At 35.8% G+C, this 24,149-nt stretch overlaps 1 protein-coding gene across 4 annotated transcripts in view; it reads right to left on the reverse strand.

Moving 5' to 3' along the window:
* Positions 1-676: 676 nt before the first annotated feature.
* Positions 677-24,149, reverse strand: part of LOC145981962 (guanine nucleotide exchange factor DBS-like) — a 531,521-nt gene continuing 508,048 nt past the window's right edge. For 3 of the 4 annotated variants that reach the window (XM_083115466.1, XM_083115465.1, XM_083115468.1), the window contains 8 exons: positions 23,191-23,376; positions 20,944-21,135; positions 17,281-17,406; positions 14,829-15,029; positions 12,483-12,754; positions 10,312-10,516; positions 6,211-6,343; positions 677-2,896 (listed from right to left, as the gene is read on the reverse strand). In XM_083115466.1, coding sequence (XP_082971592.1) covers positions 2,724-2,896; positions 6,211-6,343; positions 10,312-10,516; positions 12,483-12,754; positions 14,829-15,029; positions 17,281-17,406; positions 20,944-21,135; positions 23,191-23,376 — 1,488 coding nt within the window. In that variant the 3' untranslated portion in view covers positions 677-2,723. The remainder of the gene's footprint in view (positions 2,897-6,210; positions 6,344-10,311; positions 10,517-12,482; positions 12,755-14,828; positions 15,030-17,280; positions 17,407-20,943; positions 21,136-23,190; positions 23,377-24,149) is intronic. The other variant, XM_083115467.1, reaches the window with a different exon arrangement.

The following is a 24,149-nucleotide window of genomic DNA, read 5'->3' on the forward strand; positions in this document are numbered from 1 at the left end:
GTTTTACTTAAGGTGCTTATCCTCATATTGTGTAATGGGCTTATGTGCTGATATGCTCATAATATATATATATATAATATATATAATAGATGAAAGCAAGGAGGGTCAAAAGGGCTAAATAAAAAGCAAAGAAGGAGAAAGGAAACACTAACCAGACAGTGAAAGAATTAGAATTTTCGCAGACTTTATCGCTGCATCTTCGGTGTAAGAAGAAAGATTAAACCAGAATATAATATATATAAATATAAATAAAATACAGTATATATAATATAATATTCAAGAGCAAACATTCCCCTAGCTAACAATTTTCACTTCATGATTGATTGATTTAGTTTATTTTACTTCGCTTTTTGTGCCTCTTGGCTAATTTGCGAAGATGGGGATGAGTGATGAAATGATGAAATTGATGAATGGACATTCACAAACAACCAAGCCCGAGCGGGATTCGAACCCTGGCATCGCAGTGCTATGTGGTAACCGCTCGGCCACAGGGTCTGGCAATTTTCACTTCAAGCAGCAAGCATAGGTGAGTAACAATTGAACTGCATGTTGAGCAATGTTCATTCAAACAGCATCAATGTGTTCTGTATGTATTCCAATTACATCCTCAATCAACACTACACAGAGACAATAAATTAGTCAATAAATCAGAAAAGGAACAAACATTCATCTTGTAAACTCACTGTTCTTATGTCAAAGTGAGAGATTTTTTATTAACTTACATTAGTACAATCTTTGTACATAAAGCTTCATTGTATTGTCAAGGATACATGTCTGGTTCAATCCTTTTGGAATATACATTGTTAACTGACAGCATAAGCCTTGGATGAAGGGAGAAATTTTTCTTGATTATGTTGAAGAGAAAAACGTTACACGTGATGTTTCCTTTGTTTCTTCTTTCTTCGAAAAGCATGGACAGGTTCACTTCTTTTTCTCTTTCCTTTATTATATACCAAGTTATACTGGGTTACTTTTTTAAAATGAAAAGTTGTTTTCTCAATCTCACTCAGACACACACATAAAATCACACATCAATCATTCACACACACACTGAAGCTTTCCAAAAATTCATAAATGCTTTACATCAGTCTCATTGTACTTATTTACACCCCCTTTTTTACTCTTTTGCATAATCCGCACCCATTTGTATCTTTCACGATAGGTTATATACATATGTACAATACTTGGCAAACGCTAGAGAATTTTTGAATAAATGACTTGGGTATATGCTGTATGTATTAAAGATTTTAACAGACATGGCTTCTGTACATTCCATTTCCATAATTTCAAAAAAATAGTGAATGAAATATATTTTTTCTTTCCTTTTTGTTGTTTTTTCCTTTTTTTTAGGGAACCAATTTTTCTAACCTGAGTATAGAAAGAAAAAATCTTATACATACCAAAATCACTCTGAACAAAATGCAACATTTGTACTGGGCAGTTACAAAGATGTACACTGGCATATTAAATGTTTAGTCTGTAAAAAACAATGTTACAAAATCCAATTTTTTTTTAAAGTACAAAATATCAATGATCGTGCAGTAACTTTTTACAGCTATTGACAATTTACTTCCTCAGAACACACAACCTAGTGTGTTAAACTTTATCAAATACTTCTTGGAAGCATTGGTATGTATGCAAATTAAATATTATGTACACTAACCTCAGGTAAACAGTTACTGAAATTGCTATTGTAGTGTACATATTTCAAAACAATTATTTTTCTTTTTCCTTTTTGCACGATTCAATAAAAATTATGCACACATGCTGTAACAAGATGCAACTATTAACATAGCTACACAACAAAGTGATTTTCAATGTTTTCAATGCTCAAGAAAACAACTGCAGCTGACAGGGAATATGAAATTCCAACAGCAACAATTTCCTTTAGAAGAGAAGTCCATTATTAAAGTGGAAAAAACTACAATAGCATGACATTAAATGCATGCTCTACATACACAGTTCTTTATATAAACAATTTTGTTTTACTTGCCTTCGTAATTATGTACAATTTTATGTGTTGCATTTCTTAAGATACGATACTTCTTAAAAAATCAACTCAAGCTCAATTAACTTGACAATTCATGGCTGAATTGACATTGAGGTCTTATTTAAAGTTTTCTTTTTAACATTGTTTAACCATAATAACTGTTAAGAGCATAATAGAATACAGACTGACTGCAACAGTTGGATATTAAATATCTTCAGAACTGGCTTGACCTGATTCTTCCTCATCTCTAGCAACCCACAAATCAGCACAGAATTATATATATATATACACAACACACCATTCTTGTAATAGCTACAGTAACATTCCCATTTATCCAATGTTTTTTGTGAAGTTTTGGCATTGTGTTTACAGTATTCTTTCTCAGTCTGCTGAAAAAACACCAATCTTCTACGAAACTGACAAACATGTTTCAGAACTTTTAAATACCTGTCTGAGCAAATGCATGTATAGTCTTGATTGTTACTGGACAGTACAGGATTCATACACACATTTCTCTTGCCACTTCCGATTAAGCGTACATAAATATTTGGTCTACAGTTCTTTCACCAAACACTAGGTTCTTCTCTCTCTTTCACCGCCATGGTACAGAGAATCCTAGTAAGCAAGATTAAATGTAATTAGGTACTGGTAAAACGAAGATCACAGGTTTGTGTCTTACACTTGAGGAGGGATAGCATTAGCACCATGAACCCCTGACACTCGCATCCTGCTGTTAGCCATCTTGACTAATATTAGACGTTACGCTTGTACGGCTTGGAGCATGGCGAAGTCCACTACCATTTCCCATTCCACTATCCTGGCTGCTTACCGATGGAGAACTTCTGGAAGCTTTCTTCCCTGCATGCTCCAGATATGCAGAGGGGGCCCAGCCTTCATGTTGCGAACCTGAAAAAATTCAAAGTAACACTGATTTATATATATGATTTTTTAAATTAATACTAATTGTAAAATCTTCAAATGTGAGAAGATGCCTTGGGTGTTTCAGGGATATGTCCTAATAACAATATAAATTATAATTAATAAGTTGTTTTTTCTCATGTAGCTTACTTCATGAAGTAAACTATTTATGTAATAATAAAGAATAAAAGTAAAACAAGTGAAAATAAAAGATTTTAAAGTATCGCAGGACTATTTATTTCAAATATCAATCGGATATTTTCATGGACTTCTTGTTGGTTCACTTTATGAACCCTGAGTTGTCATGTACAAAGTTTCAAATGTAAATGACAGCCTACACCAATCAACAAAAACATTATACCTAGAAAAAAGCTTCTTTCCACTCAGACTGACTTCAGCCCACTTCAAAATTAGCAGTGTTAAAGAAAGTTGTTTTTTTCTTGAGAAGGCAAAAATACGCTGAATATGACAGACAAATGGTTATAATGTACTCAATCACTTAGGAATAGCCAAATACACACATTATATACTATAAAAGTACCCTAATTAAATAATTTTCACAACATATATATTTTATATATTTCAGGAACATATCACGCTTACCAAATATATATGAGGGTTGGATCATAAGTCATTGTAACTATGTATTTCTTTTTGTGAGAATACCGGATCTGCACGAAAATTCCGAAATATACAAATGGAATGGGGCAGTGTATTGTAATGTGGAATGTATGAATAATGCAGATCATGTGTCCCAGGTGTAGAATAGGGTAAACGAGCACAGCATCCTTAAAGATAGCATTGTGCCACATGTGTTTTACAAGTCTGAAAGTATACAGTAGCATTACAAGAACAAAAGAGGTGCATAATATGGTAGGATACTATTCCTTCAGTTTCCACCAGCTTCCTGTAGCATTCTCTGGTATTTCTGTCCCAAAGAACGGCTAACTTGATACACGAATTCTGTTCATGCTGTGGAACAGTGGTTGACTCGACAAAGAATTACCACTGCCCTCTGTACAATAACCGTTCATCACACTGTCATGTAGTGCTATATTCTCCAGTACATACAATCATATTATGGTACCACCATTTAACTTTGAGAAAAAATATAATTGCCATGACTTATGCCCCAGCCCTTGTATATATGCATGTATGTGCATGCAAAATCATAGCCCGTCCTTTCCTTCTATCCCAATGATGCAGATTCTATATTCTTCACATAGAGACTTCAGACACTAAGGTGATGTTCTTTTCTGAGGAACCCATTTTACCTTTCATAACTGAATATTTAAGGAATAAAAGTAATTCCTCATTTCACGGTTAATACAGTTGTTAGAGTCCAACAATGTAACTTTTAACAAGATTTTATATATGCAAAATAATCTAACAGTTATTTTTAGTGGTTTTTATTTTATCTGCGACATTTCGTTCTGGTTTCCCAGAAATTTCTGAAGCTACACCAAAATATACAACCTCGAGGTTGGCTAGTGTAGAGTGCTGGTAGATTATTTTGCATCTACAAGAAGTGGTTATGCGAACTTTTAAGAACAACAACTTTCTATATGGTACATCAAAACATTATTGATAAGATTCATTGTATTTTTTTAAAAAATTGAGTTAAATTATTACATTTCTCCTACTGTTATAACTAAGGTGGAAATTTATAGGCATTAAAACATGAACAATAGGCAGAAACATAGGCACTAAAACTGATAAAAAGTGATTAAAATGGACTATATAAAAGGGCTGAATAGTCTTTCTTCAAAGTGTTTGTTTTAGGTGCACTTTATGCACAGATATTTTTTTTTTATTTATTTGAGAAATCCTGAATACAGAGAGAATCCATTTTATATCACATATCAACAGAGAGAAAAATAGAAATTAACAAATGAGAAGCACACACACATATGTAACAAGAATAATAAAATAAAATAATAAATAATAATAAAACAATAATTAGGGTATAACAAATATTAATTTCCTTTCAGCTGCTTGATGCACGCATTTCTGAAAGCCTGCTTAGATAGATGGAAGCCTGGAGGATCAATTAGTGTATTGTACCGTGTTTGTAGCCTATAGAGAAATGACCTTTGTTCTAGGGATAGCCTTGAGGCTTTTGTGTAAAAGAAGTTGTTGCATTTGCTGTTGGGATCAGGATGTGAAGATGTGGCACGAGTTCGTTAGTGAAAAGTTGTCCATTCATGATTTTGAAAATAAATGTTAGATCTGAAACTTGACGGCGAAGGGAAGGATCGTGAATTTGAAGAGTGGATAGAATTTCATGTTTGGAAAAGTTTGCAAGGGCTGGACATCTATGTTTGACTATTCTGATAAAGAAATTTACCACTTTGTTTGTTCTCTTTATATTGCTAACACAGGCCATTGACCAAATACAGGAACCATATTCAAGAATAGGTACGATGCACATTGTAAAGTAGGGTTTGAGGGCAGAAACATGTGTGATATCTGTAAATTAGCCCAAGGGTTTTCATGGCTCTCGAAGTTGTGTAACCTATATGGTGGCTGAAAGTGAGTTTGCTGTCGAAAATGATTCCAAGATCTTTGTGCTGTTGTACGACCTGGATGATTTTGTTGCATAATCTATAGGATGGTGTTGTAAAATTGGATTTGAGGGTAAACCTCATAAAAACGGATTTTTCAGGATTTATTTTCAGATTCCAGTCTTGACATCAGCATTCAATGTCTGCAAGATTGTCTTGCATGGAACATGTGTCTTCAACTGAAGCGATGTTTCTAAATAACTTACAGACTAATCAGGACTGGACCTGCAGTTTAAAGTTTGATCCGAACCACTATGGACCTCCACCATGCATGAAACTCGAGACTCCTTGATTACAAGGTGAATGTCTTACCATTTCAACATCGAGGAGGCATTTTCTCCTTGGCCATTTTCACATTTATTAATTCAAATTTTTTTTTTCAACTTTATGTCGCTTTTCTGTTATTTTTGACTAGTTATGAGGCTGATTGTGACTGATATGGTGAAATTGTTGAGGGAACATTATGAAATAAAAGAATACCTCACATGGCATAGAGTAGTGTGAATGAGCAAAAAACTGTCAGAAGGCATTTTGAGGCACAATTGTGCAAAATTTTTATGAAATTCAAATAGGCAAATCCATAGCCAATATTGGCCATCTTTACAAGTAAATGAGGAAGGGAGTGGGTATTCTCCCATAAACATTACATGAAGAATCTTGTAACAATCATCAAGTATAAAGAAAGAAACTACACACAAGAAGAATTAAACACATTACAATAAATATCAAGTTTCTTACCTAGCACTCTGATGTACCACCATCCTGCGCATCCTATTTTAAGGAGCTCAACCACCTCGCCATCTCGCATGGATACTTCAGATGGACCCATTGCACTGTAGTCTGCCAAAACCACAAATCTATTAGATGAACCCTGTAAAATTAGGTATGCTAATGACTACACCTCACATAAATCTTTTGGGAAAATCAAGGATGAAAATCATCATTATTTGCCCAAAATGTTCAATTACCTTTTATATTTTTCTATTCATGTTGTCAATTGCTTTCTGTTCACATTACAAGTACATCTATTGTGTAAATATAGTTATTGTTGCTATTACAAATATTTAAAGCTCTTTTACAATGAATGAATTTTTTCACAAAAGATGGAAACATGACATAAGAAAATGCTACTTTAAAAAAACCTGCAAATATGCATAATTTATCAATTTTAGGCATAAAGTGCTATAAAACATTTGGAATCAAATCATTATTGATATTATTTTTTTAATTAGTCGATTATGTTCACATAGAATTTTAAAATATTATAGGTCACTCTTCACAAAACATGTAAATAAAAATCTATTTTAAAACATTCGCAATTATCTGTTTCTTGTGGGCAACACAGATTTTTTTTTGCAAATCTAATTTTAAAATTTATGTACCCACCTCTTGCAAAATGTAGAAAGAGCCCACTCTTCTAAGTTAAATGATTACATTTTGTTTATTTCTGGTTTTTACTCTTGTTCTTATGTTGAATATTTTACATGGTTTGGTCACTATGTTTTCACAGTATTTTGAATGGGATTGAACATAGTATCTTATGCTGGAAAATTTTTATTTTACTTCTTACACAAATATATAATAATTCCATGCATCCTTTGTGAAAAATTACTTTATAGTGGCCTGTTGATTTCAGTGATTCATTGATACCATTCACAGAAGGTATATACAGGGAGTCTCAATAAGATGGGACATTTTGAAACGATACAGAGAAGAGAATAAATAGTTGCAAGAGATCTAATCTTGGAAATGAATAATGCATAGGATGTCATTATATAATTACATACTGCTGAAAAGATTGGTAGGTATACGGCTTGACGATGAGGACCGTTTCATGTCCACAGGAATCTGAGCAATTCTTCAGTTGTAAAAGGTTGAGTTGAAAGGATCTATGAGGATATAATCACCTAGATTCCCGTGGACATGTTACATTGAGTTATACAGGTTGTCCCTTGATGACTGCAGGAATGTTTGTGCAGAAATGGTCCTCATCATCAACCCATAAACCTATCCAATTACCGTATTTACTCATGTATAATGCGCACTTTTTTCCAAAATTTTTGCCCCCAAAAACTTTTGTGCGTATTATGCATGGAATAATTCAGACAACCAACATGAAACCGTACAGAGTCATTACATGATTTTGGGACACTTGCATTGATTTTTCATGTTTACGGAACCCTATCATGTTATATATCTTTGTAAAGCTTGAATCCTGCAGTTTCTGAATATGGAAACATTATTCCATACAAGATAACGACACTAATGTGAAATGCGGTTGAAATAAGTTCATCAAAAAATGAAGGAACATTCTGATTTTTATGGTACTTTGGATGAAAGAAAACATAAGGAAAAAGATAATAAAAATTAAAATGTATTATTGGACAAATAATATGACATACAGGTATTGGACAAAATAATGGAAACACCTGTGGAAGTCGGAACATCATGTATTAATACGGTGTTGAGGCACCTTTAGCATGCAATCCAACTTGGATTCAGGACGGAATAGATTGATACAAGTCCTGAATGGTGGTGAGTGGAATTTGAAGCCATTCTTCATGCAGCACAGCCTCCAGCTCAGGTAGAGACGAAGGAGGTGGAAATCGACGCCGAACCCTGGATTCCAAAACAGCCCACAGAAGCTCGATGATATTCAGGTCTGGGGACTGGGTGGGCCAGGGAAGATGTTGAACCTCATCAGCATGCTCTGGAAACCACTGTTGAACAGTGCCAGCAGTATGAATGGGGGCATTATCATCCTGGAAGATGGCATTCCGGTTTGGAAATAAGGTTTGCACCATTAGGTGGATCTGGTTATCCAAGAGTTCTCTATACACTGCTTATGAGACTTGACTGTGTAATGTGACAAGGGGGCTGCCGAATACCATGATATAATGCCCCAGACCATAATAGAGCCGCCACCATGTTTGACAGTCAGGCGGTGACAGTCTACATCGTATGCTGCCGAGGGTGTTCGCCATACAAACACACGTCCAGTAGTGGGGAAGAGGTTAAAGGTGGACTGGTCTGACCAAATGACATGTTTCCAGTCCTCCAAAGTCCAAGTTTTGTGGTCATTGCATCATGCACGTTACCTTCGAGCACTCGTCTCAGTTATTAGGGACTTGGCAATAGCAACACGCGAATGGATACCCATTTGATGCAGTTCCCGCCTCACTGTTTTGCATGACACGGGGTGTTTAGGTGCTGATTAATTTCTGTAGTCACTTTGGAGGCCATTGTTTTCTTCTGCAACGTCACAATATGCTTCAAGGTCCGGAGATCCCTTTCCTGCAGCTTCGTCTTTCAACCACTATTGTGCTTAGCAGACCCTGTTTCACCGTGCACTGTGTATGCGGTCTTGACTTTCGAGACCATGCCTCGTGTTACACCGCATAACTTCGCTGTTTCGCTCACAGATGCTCCAGTGAAACGGGCACCAACAATTTGACCTCTTTCAAACTCCGTCAGGTCGGCTATACTGGTCACTCACTACACCTGAACAACGTGCACTACCACACTGCCTCACTCTACTGTCAGTGCACAGTCCATACTACCTGCAACAAACAAGAGAAGGTTGATTTCCGCCGTGCTCAGTATTACCAGGCACATTGAAAATATGTCCCACTTCTGACTCGTGTTTCCATTATTTTGCCCAATACCTGTACATGGAGTGTGTAAATTCCTTAATGGAAGAAATCTTGTGCTGCTAACTGCTATTTGGAAGGTCCTGAATGTGCCTCGTATAAATGTTACATTAATCATGAAAAGAAAAAGTATATATATTGAAAAAGAAGGAATGAGCAATTGAATAGGTATGACGTCATTCACTCTCGATCAGCATAACAACAGATTTACAACCTACAACTAAGCAAGCCATTTCTTGAAACTGGATTGTACTGCGCATTATATATGAGATATAATTTTTTTTGCCACTTTTACCCATCCAAAACCAGAGTGCGCATTATACACGCACGCGCACTATACACGCGTAAATACGGTATATGATGTCATCCTATTCATTTCCATGATTTCATCTCTTGCACCTATTTATTCTCTACTCTGTACCACAGTTTCAAAATGTCCCATCATTTTGAGACACCTTTTATATAATGGATGGAAACAGTGCATCAACACTAAATGGAAGTTTCTATCTCGCAGCCTGGTCACATTTTCAATGGGGCAAAAAAAAAAAAAAAAAAAAGGGGGATCAAGCTTTAATTTAGTTGAATAATGGAAGAAGATATCAACAGGCATTAGGCAAAGATATGCTTTCATCAGTGTTAAACTGTTTTCTGGATGGCGAGAGTGTGCAATGGAAAGTGGGTGCTATATAGGATCTTTCCCAGCTTTTCTGAAAGATGTATTGGTTGACGGGGATAATGGTTTGGTGTTTTAAGTCCACTTTATGCACGGTAAGGCTAATTGGGACTGGATCTACAGTTTAAAGTAGGATGCGAACCACTATGTTCCTCCACTGGGTATTGAACCTGGGACCCCTTTATTACAAGGTGACGACGCAACCATTGTGACATCGGGGAGGCCCTTTGGTGGATAATGGCTACTCCAACACAGTTGTTGAAGTTGCTGTTATTGCTGTCAGTATGGGTGGCAATGCTGAACTTGGAAGTTTTCGGTGGATGAGTGGTGGTTATTAATTCTGAAGTGCACTGAGGGAGGGGGGAGGAAGTTTTACTCAGCTAAAAAGCACCACAAATCTAACAGATGAGAATATATTTATTATATATATGATTTAATATAATATATGTATATAACTTCCTCTATATGAATATAGACATATTTCAAATTAGACAAGTACATCCACTTTGTTCTTACATTTACTTCTGGATGATCTATAAATGGATCTCCATCATCATCTTCACTGTTGCTATAATCAGAGCTCCAGCCTTCCTCATCATCATAGTGTTCATTCACTCCATTGGTTGGATCGCAGCTCAGCAGTCGAATCTGCCTTCTATTTGACTCTGTGGCATTGTTATTCATAGCCTGATTGTCCCAGGAAGCTGTTTGGCGCAAAGGCCTAATAAAGAGAAAGAGAAGAAAGCATTACAAAAAATTATCACCTGGGGTTTGACTTTGGGAAAGAAAATACAGTTTTAGAAAATGAAATGCATGAATGATGTGTATTGATGATAACAACAGACTGTTTATAGAATTATCAGGTTGGCAACATTGTCACAATCTGTAATGGTGATCCAGTATGCCATTACCATAAAAATTTATAACACACACCTTATCAAAACCTCTTAAATATTTAGAACACTACCCAGAACAACCCATCAGGTGCAATAAAAATACAGCCAGCCAAAATAAAATTAGAACAAAAACAAAAACACTTTCAACTGATGCAGAATATTCTCACTGATACCCACCAACACAGATACTTGAAAATTGTAATAATTAAAAATTGTTCAAAATATTTATTACTACTTGTTTTAAAATTCCCCTCTAATTATATGCATCAATTAACAAAGTTTTTTTTTTTGCTTTAAATTATTCAAGAATTACATCACAAAACTGGTGTAGAATAAAAAACTTTGAATTTTGCACAATTTCCAAGAAATTACACTCCACCAAAGTGTTGCATGGCATTTTTGTGGAGCTAGTGAAAGACCAAAATGCCAGAAGAGGATCAGCATCATCGGGTCAGCATAAAAAAAATGAAAATGAAGGTGGAGCAAAATCCATTAAAATGGGCTGATTTACTACATTTTCTGGCAATTATTATCATAAATTCTTATGTTCAATATTTGTACACCCATAAAACTATCTGCAAGTTGCCTGAAATGTACATAGCAGTTTCTGATCATTATTATTATTTATTGAACTTGTTCTTTTTTATTCCACCTTCTAGTGATGGCACTAGGTCACGCCGAAAATGTTCTAGGGTTTTAAGAAAATCCTTTCTGTAGAAAGTTTAGTTTTAACTGTAAAAGTAATCAAATCAATTATATTTTGTCCAGTCGACATGGTGCTCTATCGGTCCATTGAAGGTGTCCTCAGTGGGTTCGCCCAAACCTTTTAAATGGACCGACTTAACACCGTCACTCGCAACACACTTCGCGCATCACTGCCTCGATCAAGACTCCACCGGTGACTTCTCGTTACCCGGGGACTGCTGGCGTTTTTGATTACACAGCATTTTATTTCCGGCTCGTGACAAGACTGCTACATGTGAGACTTGGGTTTGATTCCTGAGGTGGGTGATTTCATGTGGGAAGTTTGCAGCAATGTCCCTGCATGCAGTAGCTCTGGGGTTCACCTAGCCTCTAAAAATTGGGTATCTGGGGGCACCCCTGGGTGATAAAGACTGCTGGAGCATGGTGCTGATCTTATCACCTCCACAAACTGCCAAGACTGTGGTGCAGGACGGTACATTTACATTTTTTTATCTTAAAACCTTAAAGCTCCTTGCTGTTCTTAATTAAAACAATATTTTTTATGTACTAATGATGGCACTGTAATTAGACAGAGTAGTGGAGTGTGAAATATCAACCTGACACTTGCTATCAATCAGACATTACAATATTTCTCTTCATGACATCTGATTAGCATATTGTTTGTAAAAGAAAATTAGCTAAAATAAAATTAATGTTAACTAAAATTACATTCACTATTCTTTTGTTGCAATGCTTCTTAGTAATTCTAACTAAATGTCGAAATGTAACTTTAAATACAGGTTGGACTAGAAAAGGTAACCACAATACTGCTACCTTTTTGGGGCCACCCTGTACGTGCAATGGCAAAAGAAACACTATGCAAATTGTCCACCCATATTCATGAAGTTTGTATTCCACAAAGTGATAATAATAAATTGAAATAAAAACTTAAATAAGCAGAGGACACCTGTTTCGTATTAACAGAATTTCATGTTTTAAAACAACACAGGATGAAGAATAAGAAAGAATGAAAATAGTAGTGGGCAATTTGCCTATTATTTCCTTTGCCGTTGGCTGTACTTCATCTCAGGTGATCAATAAAATTACCTGTGAATTGCTGTGGGGGAACTAGGTAATTGTACTCCATTAAGACTTGCTCCCTTTTGTATTTTTGCTGAATACTGCTTCATGTTTTCTCCCTTCAGGAATTCCAATTGCTCGAAAAGAACATGCTTAATCTCTTTCACCCAGGCTTCCTTTTGTTCCATTGTGGTTGCCTGAATAATGTACACCTCCTGACGACCTTGGAGCCATATTTCAAATTTGCGCTGGTCTCCTTTGGAACCCCTAACATTTTCCGTGAGGCCTACCTGGGACATCTGGAAAATAATGAAAAAGGTGAATATTAATCTGAACAGTTACAGGATTTTTGGGGGGGGGAGGGATAATGGAGGTGATAAATCTAAATTAAAAAATATATTTTTAGGTTTTCCAGGTAAAATTCAAGGTAAAAAATAAAGTATACATGTTTGCAATGTTCCCGGTTTTTAAACAACTTCTTTGAAATATAACCCCCATGAACCCCATCATTTTTAAGAAAATACTGGGTATGGTACTCACTACATTAGTTCATAATATGCATTCACCTTCTTTCACACTGAAAGGTACAAGGATCATGTAAGTCTTACAAGATAAAGTGACATCATAGTACAAATGTCATTAAGACATGTTAGAACATTTTTGGTAATACAGAATGAAGTTATTCCATATTTCAATAGGATGCATGAAGATCATAATGCGGAATGGAATAAAATGAGATTAGGTTGTTACAAAATTGCCATTTAAAGAGAAACACACATTTGTGAATTGTGAGTTTGCTTACCCCTTGTGAAAGACTAACGACAATCCACCCTATTGCCCCTTTCACACAAATAGAATGCATGGTGAAGTGCAAAAAAAATTTCATTACATTTGGTGAATTTCTCTTACTGGCCGAGTCATTAGTTTTAACTCCAGGTACAGTAGTTTTCCAGCAGAAACGAATTAAATAAAGTTGTTTTTAGTGGGACACCCTGTATTGAATTCGAGCCATACTCTGATATGCTACATTTATGGCAACATTATTCTGACACGAAGCTTCTACACTTGCCTCAATATATTCACAGACTTGTGTGTCCAATCTGGATACAATACCATCCACATAACACAATGGAAGTGACAAAGTTGGAAACTACTGTAGACGAACAGAAGTTCAGGGAGAGAGATCTAGGTATAAACTGTACTTTCTGAAATGAAACACTCTTGCTACTAAAATAAAGCAAAGTACAGCTTGTTCCTGAAGTCTCGGATAGATTTCAGTCATTAATAATCCAGGGCCCAGATTTTGATGACCTAAAAATATTTGAAAAATGATCTATAAATTAACCTAAAATATCAATATAATGACCTAAAAATTTTGTCTTTATTTCAGGGTATGACAATTGTATGTGAATGTTAAGTATAAAAATAAGTAAATCTTAACTTATTCAAAATTATTGCAGTAGGTAATGTCGAATGGCATGTTTCTTTGTTCCTACAATCACATGGTGAATTTTTGTTTACATTGTTACAGACATCAAGGCGATAAATGTCAGTTCCTGGCTAAAAATGAGTGAGTGAAACTGAATGCAATTGTATTACTTTTTTCTTCTTCTTGCAATTACGAAAAAAAGGATCAGAAAAAGTAAACTGCGAAACATTATGTAAAACTTGAAAAAATGACCTAAAACTTAAAAAATAGAAAATATGACGAAAAATGCACAATAAAATTCACATTTTTATAATCAGAGATTCATATTCAGGATTTTAATACTTGAGAGCAATGAGGAAAAAAAGATGACATGTCATAAAAATCCAGGCTCTGTTAATAACCATAAAAAAACTGTTGATAGCAACTTATGGTGTTTCATATTGCAATTGTCAACTCAAAAAGTTTCTGTATACTGCTGTCTGTAGTAGTTGTAGCAATACCATGAGTGCGCGTTTATTCAGAAAAATGGAGATGTAGCATGGTTTATCGAGACATAATCTGTTATCCAAACACAAAGAAACTTCAGAATGAGGGACCAAAGAGACTTGCAAACAGTATTAAATCTTGGTACAACAAGTTCATGGAGATGGGTAATTTTCTTGAAAGACAAAATACAAATTAGGAAAAGCAGTAAGAGGACTTGACTAACCCCTAGCTATACATAAAGCAGGTGACTAAAAAAGTGAAGAGACAACACAACTTTCCACATTTCCAGTTGCAAGCAACAATCCTCAAGTTCCTATTGTCAATAGTTTTTCTTGAGTTATTAATGACTGAAATCTAGCGTAGACTTCTGGAACACCCTGTATGCACATTCAGAGGAAATGTACCAAAAAAGAAACACAGATCAGTTAACAAAAATAATTCTCAGCAAAAACACCCACCTTCAAATACCGCTTGAAGTGGTAGGTGGCCTTGTCGGGATCTCGACCGACCTTCTTGCAGAAGAGCACAGCCTTCTCGTAGAGAAAAATGTGCCTTTGCATTGGCTTCAACCTCAGTTCCTTCAGTCTGTCTTTTTTGCTCTCCGTCCACACGTTAAATGAACCCTGCATCAACAGTTTCCCTTGGTCTGCCAAACTTCCCTGGAAATCACAAAAATTCCCTATTACACTCAAAACAATACATAGCTTTTATAACTATTCTAATGTATATTTTTATGATGAATGTATGAAGAAATATCACTAGGAATGCACCAGTAAGTTGTTTTTTACCGTTCCAAAAAGGTTGATAAATAATATCAGGCTTGGATTTTCAATGTTATTTTACCACAATTGACGTTTTTAAAATGATTTTTTTATGTTATTTTGGCAAAAATTCTTATATTTTAGAATAAGTTTGTGAGAAATACACACACATTCCATTAATATTTTGAAATGTTCTTACTAAATGCATAATTTTGTCCAAAAATTCGGCAAAATTATGGCTGCATTTTAATATGCACAATACTTCTTTGAATGGAAACATGACATGCCTGAACTATAGTGGAACCACAAGCAAAACAACCTGCGCAGACCCGCGACTCATGTGCACCATACTCCCGCAAGTAGGGGAGGGGGAGAGTGGACCATGCTTCCTTATGGCCCGAGGTGGAGGGAAGAAGAGAAAGCTGGGCGGGGACTTTTCGTGCCAAGGTTTTTTTCCTTGTGGTCGATCTATAGATCTAGATGAAAATAACTAGGGCAAACCTTATGCACAAAATTGAAGGCGAGGATTGAAACAATAAGTACTAATAAAAAGAGTATAACAGCAACCAACACAGCAAAACTTTTAACTTACTGAAAACTTTGTGAAAAAAACTTGACCAGGAATTGAACTTGGGTCTATTGCATTCTATCCAGCAAATCTCTGACTTCCCAAGTTAGATTTTCTTAATACCATATTGGTCCAGCTGGTACTGCCATGTGGGGGATGCGGGTTCAATTCCTGGGGTGGGTTTCCTCAGGTGGAAATTTTCCAGACCATGTCCTTGCATAAGGTAGCTCTGGGGTTCACCCAGCTTGTAATAGAAATGGGTACTAACAGGTAAAGCTGGTTGGACCATAATTTGATCACATCATCATCTCACAATGACTGGAATCGTGAATGTGTGGAGCTAACTGGCTTCTTGCAATGTGAAGGGGAATGCTACTTTTACACTATATTTTAGGAATTAATTGATATGGATTTTTGCAAATATAAAATTCAATGATAACTATAACTGATACTCAGCTGATAAAAAAAAAGCCTACATAAAAAATCTCGTGATCCCCAGAGCCACTTTATGCAGGACACCATTGGAAAAATTCCCAACCTAAGAAGATCTCTTGTGGGAATTGATCCTGGGTCTCTTGCATGACAGTCAATGCCCTGACTGATTTTACTGACAATATAAAATTACAAATAACTCTTGGAGAACATCACATTAAGATCATTCATTTAATTAATTAATGAATGCATTTATTATTGTCTTATTTTTTGCAGCTTTTCTGCTAGTTTTGGCCAATTAAAGTGTGTATCCAGGTTTGGACTTAGAAAAACAAATTGCATATTTAGACATTTATTTGAAAACCTTTTCTGATTAATTAATCTCATTAATAAATGTATGTAACCAGATATTGCAATAGGTTTTGCCTTACAAAATTAAACTGCATATTTAAAAATGTACTTTACAGAAAGTAATTTTGCATTAAACTGCATTCTATAGATATAGAAATATCTGATCAATAAAATTATCAGCAATATACCCATCCTGGTTGATACCAATAGAGCATTAATTATTCTCTCCCATGCTTATTATACAGAGTGTCCCATAAAGGGGTTTACGTTTACACTATTTGAATGTTAATAACAGAGAAAGTATTACAGATAACCGGATGGAACTTTTTGTATCTGGATCTGTCATGATTAGTGCTTGTTGCCATTCATTTATTTTTCTTTAATTTCAGTTCAGTTGCCAGTAGTGACAAGTAATTGACAAGATGGCTGGGAACCTTTCCGTTGAGCAACAGAAGTGGATTTTAAAAGTATTTTTGGAAATGTGAGAACAGGAAAGAAGTGCAGAGACGATGGCGAACAGAATTTGATACTGCGCCACCGTCACGTGTAACAATTACGAAATTACGTGACAAGTTTGAGAGGGAAGGAACTGTGTGTGATCTGGGTCAGTGTGGCAGGAAGAAATCAGTATCGGACGAAAGAGGGATGGAAGCAGTGGTACAAACTTTCACAAGATCCCCAAAGAAGTCCATACATCATATATTTACATGAAAACCTGGATTATAATTACTGAATTCTCAGAGTAACATGAATCTTCTTGAAAACAATATCAATAAAAACTGAAAAAGAATTACTTACCCCAAACCCTGTAATAGCGACTTGGTGCATGCTATCATTAACACACTTTAACACAACCAACATACAGTCTAGTGCCTCCTGTAGTTCTTTGCAGCACTTGCCATCATCACTGTACTTGAGAAGATCCTGTGGAGAAAAGGAGCATGAGCTGGTGATTTCTTCTCTCTTATTTGCTACAACTCATACCAGTATATGTGAATTATTGTGGTGAACTTACATAGACAAAAAAAAAAAAAGGTAAAATGTTCCCCTGTGCTTAGCACCATGGCATGAAGGCGTATAGGGGGTGTGGGCTGGGTGGGCGCCGGGGCCGCTTCCAACATTAGAAAAGTTCCCGGATTTGAACCGGCCGGGGATCAAACCCGGGACCTTGAGCATGGTAGTCAGATGCGTTACCAACTGAGCCACCGTGAACTTACATAGTACTTATTTATTTATATAAGCAATTGAACACAATGCCCAATTAAGGTGTTCATTGCACAATAAATGAAACATTATGTTATATATTACGGATGGGCCGATATGAAATTTTGGCAGATACCGATAAAGTACCGATATAAAATTTACTGATACCGATAACCGATATTCTACCGATCCAATATAAAATTAGAAATGGTCCTTGAAGAACCTGAAATGATCATTGATCTCCTTAATAAATGTGTGTTTCAAGGTGACTGCAGTGCAAAAGAAGTTGAATATTTAGACATTTACTTTTTTAGAAAGAAGGGCATGGAGATTATCCATAAAAATTACATCAAAATGGCAGAATTTTGCACTTAATTATAAGATATTTATCGATATATTGGATTGGTAAAATAATTGGTAAGTTTACCGATACACCGATAAGCCTATATCGGCCGATACCGATAGAGTACCAATTAATCGGTCCCATCCCTATTATATATTAATGTAATACATGAATATTAACACTCATTTGAACAAATATACCAGTTGTAAATGTTATTTTATTTTTGATGTTTCAGTTATAAAGTTGAGAAAATAGATGCACATGGTTTTCTCCATTAGCTAAAAAAAACTACCTTGATGATACAGCTCTCTAGGAGCCAGGGCTCAGTTTTCTGGCTTTTGAAACTGGGGCCTGCTACTTTTATTTCAATCAGCTCCCCAACTGTCCTCAAGACACTGGCCCGATGCCAACATTGGGGGGGGGGGGGAGAGGGGGCACCACCTACTGGGAATCGAATGCAGGACCATTTCTCTGTTAGCAGTATTGTTAAATATTCTACATTATTTAAAATTGCTGATATTGCCATTGCATATGAAGGTTGAAGAGTTGCTATCTTGGTCATATTTTTCTTGATGAGGGGGAGGGAGGGAGGGAGGGGTAGAAATCCAGCTGTGACAAGGCGATGGAACAGCAATATGATTATTTCGGATTTTATTAAGTAATGTGAAGTGATCTTAGATTAAAATATTTGACAAGGCTCACATGGGATTCAATTTGTGGGTAATTGCCATATAATTTGTACTTTATATTCAGGGTGTCTGGATTGTAATGGACAGTTCTTAAATAGTTATTACATTTCAACAAACTGAATTTTTTTTTATATGTGAGTTTGGTTCAGCAAATTTTCATACATGTACAACTAGTGGTGGCAGTGCTAGTGTCGCTCACATATGGCACTGGTGCAGGAAAAAGCACGTGTAGCCCATGGAAGTCAATATGGGAGGCGAGCAAGCAGCTAGGAATTCCAAGGTTCACTGTTCACAAAGTTGTGCACAAAAGGTTACATTTGTAAGCACATTTGTAAGGTGTATTTGTGCACAAAGTTAAGCCAGATGACAAGCCGAAAATATATTCTGCAGAAGATTGATGTTACCCCTCTAGGCTTTTCTTTGGGGGTACATCATAGCCAAATTCTGGCTAAAGGATAGATGATTTACAAGAATTGCAGGACCATATTCGGAATGCTCTTGCTTCTGTAACCCCTCAGATGATACAGAATGCATGGAGGGAGATTGAATACAGGCTGGACATTCTCCGTGCAACGAACGGAACTCATGTGGAACTATACTGAGCTGTAACTGCTTCCAATAAAACTTGTTTCTAGCTAATCCTTACCATATTAAAGTAACACACTTGTAAAAACTGCCAGTCCCACTCCAGACATCCAGTATATCCCAACAATCTAGTATGAATTCGTTCTATTTTTTTTATGGATTGCTGTGTCTGAGGATCCCACACTATACACGAATATTCAATCTGATCTAGCACAAGCATTATAGAGCATTATTAACCTGTCAAAACTTTTAAAATTACTACTCTCTTTGAACAATAACTTTGTGTTATTTGTGCACAGATATATTATTGATTTTGGAAACTAACGGATGCTACCATGTACTGATTATTTATTTCATGTGTACACTACAGAGTGCAGAGAAATTGATAGGCAATTAACAATACAGTGTGTTTCAAAAGTCACACAATGCTAATTTTCATAGCTTATAATATGAAAATTGTGAAAGATATTCACACACGATCTTTCTGCATCATGAAGCCTCTCCCACTGACAGGGGTGACTTAAACTTTGGGCAATCTGGGCAACTGTCTGGGGTAGAACACTCACGGGGCTCCAAAACCTTATTTTTTTATTACATAAGCATGGCTATTTGCTTTTAAAAGGGTTGGATTTGTTAAGTTAATAATTAATTGAAGTTACTGTTGCATGGCATAATAAATATATTGCAAAATCATGTAGCAATTTAGATTACTGTTATTTTGATGTCATTATGAAGGTATTAAATAAACATATACCTAGAATAAATGGATTCTTTAACTGTGAAACTTAAAGTATTTTAAAAATAAGCCTATTATTTTTCATCATAAATAAAGTAAATAAAACTATAAATATATAACATGGTCAGGTTTTTATTGGACAAGGTGGGAAGTTAGAGGACCATGGTAGAAATTTGAAGGGGGCAGCATGGAAAGTAGGGAGTGCCAGAAATCCACCATGCCCTGCCCATTGAGATATTTTTGAATACTTCATACATTGGATTAGTCATAGTTGTAGCACTTAACCTGATTTGGGATTAGTTATTTTATAGTTGGAGTGACAAAGTAAAACATTAGTATCTTATAATCTTAGCACCACTAGTAGTTTAGAATTTTCTCAGCAAATGTAGGAAACATCTGCTCAAGTACTGACAATATGATAGCATGAAATATCACAAATCATAATTTTGTCCTGGAAAGGCAATTCTGACAGGACACTCACAAACAGCCATGACAGGCACTTCCTCAGTGCCATAAAAACAAAAAAAGTTCTGGTAAGTCAATGGAATTTTACTTTAACATTTTTGCAACAATATTTTAATCAAAACACATTACAACACTGTTATTTCCTTGTTTACATAATCAATTGTTATTCATATTGAATGAAGACATTTCTCTTGTACATTTTATAAAAATATGGATGTTGTCTTGTCTTGTTACTGTTCTTATAGTGATTTTGTCAGAGTAATACAAACTCACATTGAGATATTTGTTCCTCTCTTTCCTTTAATATTAAATCATATTGCAACAAAACACCTGCACCAGGGACAGTTGCAGTTTCTGAAACTCATTGTTACAACAGTAGGGTATTTCTCAAAACTACAAGCATTTTTTCATAACCTTAATGCAAATGAATGCATTCTTACCTTGAGAAGAAGTTGGTACTTGGTTATTCTTTGTACTGGTTTCAGAAGGTAGGCCCCTAATGGTAACTTATGCCCAAGCTTCATTTGACACTCCTTGAAGAAGAGGTTGTGCTCACCCACAGCTCTACGCAAGCCTTCAGACTGAGGGATATTCTGACAGTAGTAACTATAAAGGCGGTGGAAGGCATCTCGCTAAAAAAAAAATTAACATTGAAACATTTACTTTTAACTTAACATTAAACATACGTAATAAATTTTAATGTCCAAAGTTTATCTTCCTTATCTAACACCTAGGCTTAGATTGATTGATTTGCCACTTTTGGCTAATTGCAAAGATGAGAATGAGTGATGATATGATGAAATTGATGAACAGACACTCACAAACATCCACGCCAGGCTAGGATTCTAACTCGGGACCCCATGCATCGTAGTGCGATGTGCTAACCACTCTGCCACGGGGGCCAGCTACCTAGGCTTATACTTCATATCTGAGATATGTCACAAGAGCAATACATGAACAGGTTAGGCCAAAAGTCACAACTGCATATTGGCATTATTATTATTATTTTGAAAGAAAATGTGGCAATCAATGCAGAAACTGTATTGAACTGAATAAGTCACGAAACCAAACATGTGAGTAACACACACCACCACAATGTGGCCTTTAACTACAGTATTTGGATGGACTTCTATTTGAAAAGCTGACTCCTAACTAGAGTATTGGGTTTGACAGATGACAAATGCAAAATTCTTGACTTTTTTTTTTTTTTTTAGTTTTTATTAATCTTTATTTATGTGACCTCTACTTAGGTAAAGTTGGAAATTAGAAATTAAGGAAATAAATATTTATTTAATGAAACACCTCTACCAAGAGGCCAGTTAAGATGAAAACTGAAGCTGTATTTAACATGAAAATTAAACTTCATTTATCTACGAGGGCGGGCTGAAAAGTAATGCCTGCTATTTTTTTGTGACTGTGTAAAGACATTTTGGATTTTGAGCAACCATGCATTGTACTCTTCAGACAATGCATGGTTGCTCAAAATTCAAAATTTCTTTACACAGTCACAAAAAAATAACAGGCATTACTTTTCAGCCCGTCCTCATATTAATGCATCCTGGACTGCATTTTGCAGACTGGCGAGGCTCGGGCATCTGGACTCGCAGTCAGTATAATCTTATGTGGGGCTCGTGTTGTCATCCCTATATGTTCACGATTGTCCCTTCATCCATTTTATCATACCACTATTCATCTTCATCTTCTCAATTAGCCAAAAGGGGCAGAAAAATGAAGAAAATAAACTAAATCAATCAATCAAGTCATTGTGATAGAAATTCTTGACCACAAGTGTAATTTCTTGACTTTTTATTGACTACTTGACATACTTGTTGATTACTTTTTCTTAACTTTCATGACTGGTAGACACCCTGTATCAGAAAATAGATAATATTAACACCCAGCATATATGAGGAGGATAACAATTCCTTTCAACCTACAACTTTTTACATCAATTTCACTTCTGAGCAATATGTCCTTGCACTATAAATAGTATCCAATTGGGACTTTTTGGCCCACATTGTACATCAGTGGACCTTGTATCAAAATGAGTCCAGAATGTAAATACAACACCACACATTGAGGGTGAGCCCATTAGAAATAAGTAAATATTCCAGCCCTCCATGTAGCTTTTCTGTATCAACGTTTTCATTTATTTTGCCAGAACAACTTTGCTGACTTTTCTTGGTTTTCCAAATATTTTTACAGAATTTTCTGGAAATTTATGCAGAGTTTTACCAATTTCAACTTATTTTGCAGTACAGTAGACTCGCAATTAACCGAGGCTCCGGGATAACTGAGGGAGTGGTTGGAAAACATCACGCTTCATAACACACACCCCTGTTTGTTTATGGAGTCAAGTCACCGTCCACGCTGCATGTGTTCGTTACATTGTCGGTGTATCCGATTGTTACGGTGGTGTTTAAGTCTGTGTAGGCCTATTCTAAGCGGAAAAAGTAATCTTCTCATTTATGTTGTACTAGTAATAAATAATTACTATACAGTTTTAAGTGTTGTTTCATCATTTACGACCTATTAGCACATTATCTCCATATTATCCGAGTATTTCCATATCCGAGGTAATCTCGGTCCCAATTAGCTCGGATAATCATGAGTCTACTGTATATTTTTATAATGGAAATCTGAAACCAGTGACTCCAGTTACAGGGAAAGTAACAGTGAAAACTTACTCTTTGTACAAAACACAGCCCAACAAGTTCTGTGGTCGTGATGCAGTTTTCTAGATCACGAAGGAAGACTTCACTGTGAAATTTGAACAGATCTTCGAGGTTACCAAACAAAATGTCCGACTTTCCAAATAAGCCTGAAGGTATCAATGACTGCATTTCCGGGCAAAGCATTTCATCTTTATAGCCCTGTAAATAAAAAAAAATCAGAATGAACAAATCTCACTTGTGTTTTACATGTGGTAATCATGAGGCGATAAAAGAACATTTACAGTACACACGCATGCATGCTCATATACCATATTTACACATGTATAATGCACGTGCGTGTAGAGGAAAAGTGACAAACAATTATATCTTGTATGTAATGTGCAGTACAATCCAGGTTCAAGAAATTGTTTTCTTAGTTGTAGGATGTAAAACTGTTGCTATACTGATCAGCAGTGAATGACATCATTCCTATTCAATGAGTCACCTGTTGCTATGTGGACCAAGAGGAGAATATCCTCTCCCTCCACTGTTTTTAGAATCCCAAAGCTTTCACTCCTTAACCACCTTACATATTCTGTAATAGTAGAAAGCGAGATCAAAATTACATTATGGATTTGCAGTGAGGGAAGTTATTTTCTGTTATTTCTCACCCAAAAAATACCACTGATACACACACCATGTGACGGGAGGTGCATGCTCAAATTCCACCACAACGGCACTGCTTTTCTTGGTGTCACAGAACATTACATTACAAAGTGAAAAATTGTGGAACATGACCTCTAAACTTTTATACATGGTTTTGCTCATTTCCTATTTACTTTTTCTGAAAAAAACTTCAAAATATATACTTTTTCCATGACTAAAGAAAAAAAAAGTAAAGTGCTCCCTGTGCTTTGCACCAAGCCACGAAAGGCGTATAGGGGGTGTGGACTTAGCGTACCACACTTTCTTGATCACAGCCAAAGATGGGA

This window comes from Lepisma saccharinum, chromosome 30 (genome assembly GCF_977018435.1).
Source record: "Lepisma saccharinum chromosome 30, izLepSacc3.1, whole genome shotgun sequence".
NCBI classification, from domain to species: Eukaryota; Metazoa; Arthropoda; class Insecta; order Zygentoma; family Lepismatidae; genus Lepisma; species Lepisma saccharinum.